Source organism: Asparagus officinalis, chromosome 7 (assembly GCF_001876935.1).
Source record: "Asparagus officinalis chromosome 7, Aspof.V1, whole genome shotgun sequence".
NCBI classification, from domain to species: domain Eukaryota; kingdom Viridiplantae; phylum Streptophyta; class Magnoliopsida; order Asparagales; family Asparagaceae; genus Asparagus; species Asparagus officinalis.
Window position 1 is genome coordinate 42,235,451 of NC_033800.1, and position 11,028 is coordinate 42,246,478.

Sequence of the window (11,028 nt, forward strand, 5' to 3'; positions counted from 1 at the left end):
CATTCAGGCCAACAAGGAAGAGAATGACAAGATGAGAACAACAGCAGCAAATGTTGGGCCAGCCCGAGCTGCTGTTGGGGGAGAGACTGTACTCTTACTTGCCATTCAGTATTCTTACTTGCATTCATTATGCTTCCTTTCTAAATGAATAGACCAGCGTTATACAATTTGGAGGTTTGAGTTTCAGGGCCTTGTAGAAGATTGGAGGAGGCAGCAGCCATATCAGATCCAAAGTGCCACGAAATATTTCTCGAAAGGATATAACTCTGTTTGTGCAGAAGGGAGCCTCAAATGTCGAGTCTACTTCTAATCTATCGCCTTGTATGGAGAATTATCTGGTGACTCAGCTGTGGAAAATATGTAGTCGTATATGAAATGAAAATGTTTTGTTGCAGCTCTCTGTTTGTATCTTATTTGTAATATATTCATTGGATTTTGTTAATCACTGAATAGTTTATTGCAAGATCAACTACTCCCATGTGTTTATCTGATGTTCCAAATCTTACTTTATAACAATTTGATGATGTAATTGATAGGTTTCGGTGGAAGATTTATGTCTTGAGGAGCAAAATGTCATTTCAAATGGTTTATGCGTAAGAGATCCGTCCATGTACCATTGCAAATGACTTTGGATATGTCGTTTCATTAACTTCAGTATTAGTATAATATAATGGGCTATAAGGACATTGGCGAAGTTTTCTTCTTTTTTAATAAATATAGGAGAAGATGGCTGAGATATGGGAGTTATAAATTAACAACAACAACTCCTGTCTATCTTCGAACAGAGCGCATATGGGAGTGTAGTCACTGTCTTCAAATGTGTGTTTCATACTAATATCACTCTGTAAGAAGCCCAAAATATTGCAAGGATTAAATATAAGAATTTCATTCTCAAATAAACTGCACCAAAATAGCACTCTCCCGAGCCTCAAGTAAACCAAACTACCACCAAATGAACCAAGCGAATTAACTGAAGAAAACAATCAGAACCTCAGGCATACATGATCTGGCTATTTTCAATCCAAATTTCTAAACCAAAGATACAGTAAAGAATAATTTCTAATTTATACAATCAGTTTCCTGACTATCTATCATTTTCATCCCGAATTTGTTGTTCATATAATGAATAGTTTTTTAATCTGTTATCATTCAAATATTCCCAGTTGATCGTAGCATTTCTTTCAATATGTGTAAGGAGCTCATTTACCACGGCGCTGCTTAGAAAAGTCGAAATACCAACCCAAGCCAGCCCGATGTAACCTTGAGGGAAGTAGCCAAAATAAGATAAATTAAAAAGCAAATAAAATTTGAGGGAAAGAAAATTCTTCCTTTCTTATGTAATTAAGGCACATACACAAAATAGTAGCATTAATCCAACCACTTAGTCCATAAACCACAACATACAAATGAAAAACCAACACATCAATAAGTTTCATACATCATCAAAGTTTACTTACATCAACAAGTCCATACAACCAAATTACGTCAAGAAACACAAAATTAGTCACACATTATCCTACAACTCGTTGCTCTGAGCCTCGAAAATACTTTCTGTAAACATCTCACACACTATCTCAATTTGGCTTCTTTCTATTAACGAAAAACAAAAAGAAATTAATTAGTGATTATGTCTAAAGAGAAACAATAATAATAAAACATTTTGTAACGCATAAAGTTGTTAACTGAGATAGCAATGATATCAACAATGAAGAAAGACACAATTTTTCCCACGAACACTTATTATATATGTCCTCTTATTTTAATCATGTTACCTTCTTAAATATGTTAGTGTATGCAAATAATTTTGATGTGGAGATTTGCATTCTTTTTTAAATTGAAGCTAACGAATTCATATGTTTTTTTAATTATCACAGAATTGCGCAACGAGAGATATTAAAATGACGGACATTGCACCCGATGACTCTATCTTAGACACTAGCATTCCACTAGATGATATTACTCCATTTGAAGGGAAGGAGTTCATAAGTGACGAAGGTGCATACCACTATTACAATGCTTATGCAAAGAAATTTGGGTTTGGAATTCGCAAAGACACTTTGGAGAAGTCAAAGAAGGCTTCAGGGGAGATTCTTTCCAGAACATTTGTATGCAACAAAGCAGGGAGAAAAGTGCCGAGGGAAAATGAAAGTGGAATAATTATCAACCGCCGACCGGAAACTAGAATTAATTGTGATGCAAAAATGAAGATTAGGTTGACTTCTTCAAAAAGGTGGAAGGTTACTAAGTTTATTGCAGAACATGTTCATGCTTTAACAAGTCCTGACAAAGTAGCACATCATTATTCTCACAAGCAACGACATCGATCAAAGACTTGTAGAAGCTTTATTGATAGCTTGCATGAAGAGGGAATGAAGCCCTCTACTATTAATCGCGTGGTAAATGTTTTTTACAAGGGAGAAGATGACGAACGAGTCACCACACAACAAGTAATCGATCATATCAGAACAACAAGGCATAATAATATTGGCACTGAATGCTTAACTATTGTTAGACATTTTCAAGATAGGAGGGAATCATATCCAGATTTTTATTTCGCTATGGGGGTCGATCATCTTGGTATTATGAGGAGTGTGTTCTGGGCCGATGGAAGAGCTAGAGCATCTTATTTGAGTTTTGGAGATGTGGTAGTCTTTGATACTACATACAAGACTAATCATTTGAGTTTACCTTTTGCTCCATTTACGGGAGTAAACCACCATCGACAATCCGTCCTCTTTGGTTGTGCATTGCTTGCGGACGAACAAGAGGGGACCTTCATGTGGTTGTTTTCTCAATGGCTCAAGTGTATGCACGGGATTGCCCCAAAGGCTATCATAACTGATCAAGATGCACAGATGAGAAAGGCTATCAATGAAGTTTTGCCGAACACTCGTCATCGTTTTTGTTCTTGGCATATTAGAAAGCATATTGCCGAGCAACAAGTAAAGTTGATGAGCAAATACGGGGATGAGATGCCTACATATTTCAATAGTTGGTACTATGCTAGAAATATAAGCAAGTGTGAGGAGCTATGGAAAGTCATGAAGGAGAAATTTGGTATAGAAGAAGATGAAGATAGTTGGCTAACAAGAATGTATAAGTTACGTGAACATTGGGTGGATGCATACTTGAAGGATTGTTTTTGGGCGGGAATGACAACAAGCCAAAGGAGTGAAAGTATCAACTCCTTTTTTGATGGCTTTGTCAATGCAAACACTAATCTTGTTGAGTTTGTTGGCCAATATGACAAGGCAGTCACAACTCGTCGTGGATCAGAATCTCATGAAGACTTCATGACTTTGAATACTGTGCCCGTGATGAGTTTCTCAAGTCCAATTGAAGCACAAGTGGGAAGGGCATACACGAGGGTGATGTTGAAGATGTTTCAAAAGGAGCTTGGTGATGTGATGTCCTTACATTATGAAGAAGCATCGAAGGAGGAGTTAAAAGTTGTATATTCAGTTGGCAAGTTTTCTGAAGAAAGAAAAAATTGGGAAGATGTAACTTATGAAAAGAATGGAGAACTTAAAGTTGCATGCACTTGTGCATTTTGGGAAACCGAAGGGGTGCTTTGTAAGCATATTTTATATATCTTATGGCTAAATCAAATAACTTCTATTCCGGATAAGTATATCATGCATAGATGGAAAATTGATGCAAGGTATAGGTATTTTGGCTTTGATGATGCTATGAAGTCGCGACAAAATGAAGAAAGCATGGAGCGGGAGAGTATTATAAGATTATGGGCTTTACGAGGAAACTTCAATGAGGCATTTGATATGGCGGCGGGCTCAAATGATCTTCTTTCTAAGTTAGAGCAACTCATAAAAAACTTCATTACGGAAGCGGGAAAGGAAGTAAGGGGCAAGATAGTTCAAACTCGGGATTCTCAAGTTGGAAGTGAAGTTGACTCAAATACTAATGTGATCGTATTGAAAGATGGTGAGGAGATTACGGTTCGTGATCCTCTCGAACCCGCAAAACCAAAGGGACGTCCAAGAAATTCCACTAGGATTAAAAGTGGCTTTGAAGAATCAGAAGAGCAAAAGGAGGTGAAACAACGAAAATGTGGTCATTGTCAACAATTGGGTCACTATAGGACGGGTTGTCAATTGTTGGTAAGTTAAATTTAGTTCATTTATTTTACATATTTTTCATATATTGTTTATTATTTTGTTTCTCTTAGAATATCACTAATTAATTTCTTTTTGTTTTTCGTTTATAGAAGAAGCAAATGAGATAGTGTGTGAGATAGTTTACAAAAGTATTTTCGAGCTCAAGAGCAACGAGTTGTAGGATAATGTGTGGACTAATTTTGGTGTTTCTTGACTAATTTGGTTGTATGGACTTGTTGATGTAAGTAAACTTTGATGATGTATGAACTTATTGATGTTGTTCGGTTTTATTTGTATGTTGTGGTTTTATGGACTAAGTGGTTGGATTATGTACTATTTTGTGTATGTGCCTTATTCATAAGAAAGGAAGAATTTTTCTTTCCCCATTTATTTCTTTTTATTTATTTATTTTGCTACTTCCCTCAAGGTTACATCTGCTGCTTGGGTTGGTATTCGCTTTTCTAAGCCAGCCCGTGGTAAATGAAGCTCCTTACCATATTGAAGAAAATGCTTACGATCTAACTGGGAATTTTGAATGATAAAGATTAAAAACTATTCATTATATGAACAACAAATTCGGGGATGAAATGATAGATAGTCAGGAAACTGATTGTATAAATTAGAAATTATTCTTTACTGATTATTTTGGTTTTAGAATTGATGAATAGCCCAGATCATGTATGCCTGAGGTTCTGATTGTTTTCTCATTATTGCTTTGTTCATTGGTGGTAGTTTGTTTATTGAGCTCGGGAGGAGTGCTATTTGCGTGAGTTTATTGAGATGAAATTCTTATATTTAATCCTTGCATATTTTGGCTTCTTACAGGAGTTGATATTAGTATGAACACACATTTGAAGACAGTGAAGCTTACACCCCATATGCTCTCTGTTCGAAGATAGACAGGAGTTGTTGTGTTAATTTTATACTCCCATATCTCAGCCACTTCTTCCTATATTTATTAAAAAAGAGAGAAATCTTCGCCATGTCCTATAGCCCATTATATTATACTACATACTGAAGTTAATGAAACGACATATCAAAGTCATTTGCAATGGTACATGACGATCTCTTACGCATCAAAACCATTTGAAATGCACATTTGCTCCTCAAGACATAAATCTTCCACCGAAACCCTATCATTACATCATCAAATTGGATAAAAGTAAGATTTGGAACATCAGATAACACTGGGAGTAGTTGATCTTGCATAACTATTTCAGTGATTACAACATCCATGAATATATACAACATAAGATACAAACAGCAGAGCTGCAACAAAACATTTTCATTTCATATACGACACAATTTTTCCACAGCTGAGTCACCAGATAATTCCTCATACAAGCGATAGATTAGAGTAGACTTCGACATTTGAGGCTCCCTCTCCAAAACAGAGGTTATATCCTTTCGAGAAATATTTCGTGCAACTTTGGACTGATATGGCTGCTGGGCTCCTCCCAAATCTTCTACTAACCCCTGAAACTCAAACCTCCAAATTGTATACCTGGTCTATTCCATTTAAGAAAGGAAGAATAATGAATGCAAGTAAGAATACTGAATGCAAGTAAGAGTACATCATCTCCCCCAACAGCAGCTCGGGCTGCAACATTTGCTGCTGTTGTTCTCATCTTGTCATCCTCTTACATCATCTCCCCCAACAGCAGCTCGGGCTGCAACATTTGCTGCTGTTGTTCTCATCTTGTCATCCTCTTCCTTGTTGGCCTGAATGCAAGTAAGAATCTGCAACATTTGCTGCTGTTGTTCTCATCTTGTCATCCTCTTCCTTGTTGGCCTGAATGCAAGTAAGAATACTGAAGACAGGAAAGGGAATAAATTTTTCCAATAAGCACAAGTTTACTTCACCTAATATTACCTTGTTGGCCTTTGATCAGCCATCATCCTTGTCCTTGTCTACATCTGACCCATTGCCATCAGACTGCAATTAAAGAAAAAAGTATTAGCTTACAAATGCATAGAGCAGAAGACCTCAGGAAAGAGGTGTTAGATAAAATATCTAAAAGATTAGCAGTTTTGACTTAATAAACCTTAATAAACCTCAGGAGTCATCGACGGACGGCCGATGGAGGAGCGGCGGCGGAAGGAGGAGTCGGGGCGGAGGAGGAGTCGGGCGCAGCGACAGAGGATCCGCGGACGATGGAAGTGAATGCAATCCATTCACTTCGGTCAGGTAGACAGGTCGATAATCAAGTGAGAACTCCGCCAAGTCAAACTCTTGATCCTGTACAAATTCCTTCTCCTTCTCCTTCTGATGAATCTATTCAACAATCACTCCCCTCAGATGACCAAGAACCTGAACCCGAACCTGAGCCTGCTTTTGATAGATTTAGACCGGTTGCTCCCTTTCCAGATAGACTCAGGTCTAGGAAACACTCTCCTCAGGAGGAGAAAATCCTAGAGACATTCAAGCAGGTTAAGGTCAACATTCCTCTCTTAGATGTAATTGAACAAATTCCATCTTATGCTAAATTTTTAAAAGAATTGTGCACTAAGAAGAGGAGAATAAATGTTCCAAAGAAAGTCTTTTTAGCCGCCAATATCAGTGAAATGCTGTCAAATCCCATACCTTTGAAACGTAAAGATCCAGGTTCCCCCATCATTTCATGTATCATTGGTAATACTCACATTGATAAGGCGCTTTTAGACTTAGGGGCCAGTGTCAATTTGCTTCCATATTCAGTCTATCAGCAATTGGGTCTAGGTGTACTGAACCCAACCAAATGCACCTTACAGTTGGCTGATAGATCTGTCAAGGTCCCTATGGGTGAGTTAGAGGATGTTCTGATTAAGGTTGGAGATTTTATTTTTCCAGTAGATTTTGTAGTCTTGGAAACACAGCCTGTTTCCAATCCCAAAGGACAGACACCTGTCATCTTAGGACGACCGTTCTTAGCCACTTCTAATGCTCTCATCAACTGTAGAACTGGTCAAATGAAGCTGTCCTTTGGGAATTTGACTGCTGATCTCAACATTTTTAATCCAGGGGACCAACCAAATAATCAGCCTCTAGAAATAAACTACATTCAGGAAAGATCAGAAGAAGAAGAAGAAGAAGAGTGTGATTTAAGTTTTGAGGAAATTTTTGATGAAGAGTTAGAGTTTTTAGAAGAAGCAGATCAGGTCCTTGAGAATAATAAAACTGTGTTAAACATGTGCTGCTTTGAATTAAATTTTGAAGAACTCTTTCTTGATGAACTTAGATTCTTGGAGAATAATCAACAACCAAATTTTCAGAACTTCACAGAAGAATTGGTTGTTAGAAAACAAAACTTCACAGTACAAGAGTCTAAGTTCATTAAGGAATACAAAATGCATGACACCAATAATACCTACCTTACCTTGTTGCAAGAATTATGGAACACCCCGAAATGCTTAAAAATTCATATTATTGATTATATCATTCTGAATTTGTTTAAAATCCGGGGAAGAATTTTCAACAGTAAGGTAGGATTCAATGTAGAACAGGAACTCTTCATGTTGAATATTTCATTCTACATTGTTTATTTTGTTTATTTCAACATAATAAAATCTTCTCTCATTTTAGAGTTTCTTGTTCAGTTTTGTAAAAAAGAAAAAAAATCGAAAAAAAGAAAGAAAAAAATTTGAAAAAAAAAAGAAAAAGAAAAGAAAATATATATATATAAATAAATAAATTGTCAGCTGACCAATTGTAAGTACTTCACTTCTTATTTGCTTTACTTTGTGCATCATGCATTGAACACAATGTAAAATTTAGGTGTGGGGGTGGGAATTAGTTATTTTTTCCTCTTTATTTTACCTTTTTAGTTGTATTTTTGATTTCTTTTTCTTTAAAAAATTATAAAAATATTATCACTTGCCAAATTGATAGAGTTAAGTAATAATTGATTTATGTGATAAATTTGAAATTTTCTAATCCCTATTTGGTTATTTACTTAAGTTCACCTTTTATGATAACTCTAAATAAATTTCTTAAGAAATGATTTTCAAAGTAGTATACTTTACTTAAGGCTTAACTTGGACTTTTATTTAAAATAATAAAATTTTTGCTTGCTTAGCTTAGAGTTGAAAATAATTTTTCAAAGTGTCTTGATTTACATATTTTTTAGAATATATATACATATAATAATAATAATAATAATAAAATATCATTACAAAGGAAGAGTACGGAAAATGGGCATAAAAAAACTCTTGAATTTAAGGTGATTCTATCTTATAAAGCCTAACCTGACCGAGTAATTAAGCTCAAGGAGTATTTGCATACTTAATGACCTAAGCCCAATTGGGTTGGGATCCATTGGCCTAAAACTCGTTAAATGATCACTTAGAAAGTCCATTAAAGTAGAAAAAAATCATCAAGGAAGAAAGAGTTAAAAAAATTTAATAATAATAATAATAAAATACTAACAAATGTTATATATATATAGTATATATGGCCTTGAAAAATATTTCTGATCAAGCAAATTGAATATTATTTTAAACAAAGAGTTAGCATGTTCTTTTCAAAACTTTTAAATTAAATTTCTAAGTTTGGCTTGGTTTTGTATTGCAATAATGAGAAAATTTTCTAGAAAATTCACTTTAGAGTTATATATAAAAACATTTTCTTGAGTAATAACTAGCTTCAATTAGATTGTCTAATTTCATCAAGTAATTTTAGTTATTTACTGACCTCTTTAAATTGATAAGTTAACCGAATTTTGTGGGCATTTTCACTGCAAACCCTCATGAGACTATAACGCGTCCATGTGACGCCCCTAGGTTCACACAAAGCTGCAGTCCAAGGTAAAACTAAGAATGTCAAACCTGCCATGCATCACACCGTACAATAACATGTTTCACCATCACAATTACTATCTCTCTAGTAGAGTCAAATAACAGGTGTAGGTGCAAAAACAAGTAAAAGATAATACGAGAGTCAACTGATGAATTAATAGAGATCAAATTAATATTTTATCATCTAACATACAGAACTACAAGTCAATGTCTGAAATGAATAAACTGAAACTTCTCAACAAGTCTCAAATACAAATGTCTGAATAAAAGGAATTAAGGCACACAGCCTTTACAACTTCTAGAATAAACTCTCAAATGTCTAACAAAAGTTTACAGTGGAGTTCAAAAGAAAAATATAACTAAAATAAACGGCTGAAGCTAATGTGCGTCGCCATCAACCGGCGACTCTCCGGGCTCCTGGCTCGTTACCTGAAAGGGGGAGGGGCAAAAGCGCTAGCGAGCAACATCACAACCAACCCCAAGGGAAAATGCTCGTTGTATACAAAAAAAAAACAGTTATAATATATATATAAAATCACTGATCCTATTTAGGTAATTATAACATGAGCATAAGTACGTCGAGGGAAATAATCCAAATAAGGAAACCCTCATGTATATACCATGTAGCTCAAATTGTAAATACCTATGTATAAGAGGATTTTAGTATTTAGAAAATTACAACACGAGCATAGGTACGTCGAGCGAAATAATCCAAACAAGAAAACCCTCATATATATACCTTGTATCTCAAATTGTAAATCCCTAAATACCAAACCCAAAATCTAATACATGAATAGCAATAAAAGAAGACAATCTCATCTCAAAACTTAAATACAAGGTCATGTCATACCCCATATAAGTGTCATGCCCAGCCTATGCAAGTATAGGTGTTAATTTCAAGGTCTAAACTGATATCCAACACATGGACTAAAACTAGATGTAATGAATGCCCAACACATGGACTGCATATGAAAGTTGTCCAACACATGGACATAATGTAATAAAATGTCCAACACATGGACTGCACATCATAATAGCCCAACACATGGACTAGATGAAATACATGAAAGATGCATATACCATAATTTCTCACGTGTCTCGGTGTACAAACCTAAACTCATGTCCGCCAGTCATCTCACGTGTAAAGATACAAAATAAACATAAATTCTAATATCAGATATCCGAGGCAACTCCTCGCTCATATAGAAGTACACAATAACAGCAAACATGCTAAAACAATTTTGGTTAAAATGAAATAACCCAAACAAATCCAAAATAAGGAAAAACTAGAAATTTCCTCGTCAGTCGACTCATGAGTCGATTGGGATCATCGGCCGACTCATCAGTCGATTTGACAGACATAAAGAAGAAAGCAGAAAGAAAATTTTTCGTCAGTCGACTCATTGGTCGACTCATCAGTCGACTCATGAGTCGACTGATAAGTCGACTGACAGGTCGACTAAGCAGATCAAAAACCAGTTTCGCATAAAAGTGATTATTTGTAAAGATTTTAAACTAACATGATTCTTTTCATCTTTTTCAGCAGCATACATTCAATTCTATAATAAGTGTACAAACTAAAACGTAAGATTTACATGTGATTTCTTACACAAAACCCTAAATATATTTTCCCATATTTAAAACGCATTGAAATCAATAAATCACATGAAACCCAAGTTTAAACAAATTCCAGATCTGGATCTACATTTACAAAATCGTTGGTGAGTTTTTATTAAACTGAAAATGTAGATCTTGCTGCTCATAATATAAAGTATCTATCTTTATGTACAAAATACATTTTAGGCTCAAGAAAACAAAATAAAACTCGAAGAAAACTATACAAACAGTGGGTGAGAGCTGGGTGAGATGTTATGATATGCTACACAAACTCCTGAATTCGCAAGAGAACGATCTCCTTCGCTGCACTGCACAAAATCCCGTTGCAAACCCCTTCGAGACTCCTCAAAAATCGCCAAAATCCGAGCTAGGGTTTGAGAGGGAGAGAGGGGGGCTAGGGTTTTGAGTTCTAAAGATGTTCTCGGGTAGGAGGTGTAATATATGAGCGGTCAAACCCGATACAAAACCGAACATACCCGCAAACTAAAAGAAAAACCCAAAATCAGCCCGTCAGTCGACTCAT

The 11,028-nt window shown here is 35.5% G+C and overlaps 2 protein-coding genes across 2 annotated transcripts; both read left to right on the forward strand.

Moving 5' to 3' along the window:
• LOC109847034 (protein FAR1-RELATED SEQUENCE 5-like) lies at nt 1,803–2,546 on the forward strand (the record flags this gene model as incomplete). The annotated part of the gene is made up of 1 exon (XM_020416278.1): nt 1,803–2,546. A coding segment is annotated over exon 1 (648 nt), but the record flags the coding sequence as incomplete, so codon positions are not given.
• LOC109849398 (protein FAR1-RELATED SEQUENCE 5-like) lies at nt 2,573–4,366 on the forward strand. Its single transcript, XM_020419221.1, has 2 exons — nt 2,573–4,118; nt 4,226–4,366. Exons 1-2 carry the CDS (start codon nt 2,583–2,585, stop codon nt 4,241–4,243), a joined length of 1,554 nt encoding a protein of 517 aa, XP_020274810.1. The 5' UTR covers nt 2,573–2,582; the 3' UTR covers nt 4,244–4,366.

Bases quoted from the DNA above. Each gene is read 5' to 3' on its own strand.
- LOC109849398 (XM_020419221.1), top strand. From the start codon at position 2,583: ATGAGGAGTGTGTTCTGGGCCGATGGAAGAGCTAGAGCATCTTATTTG.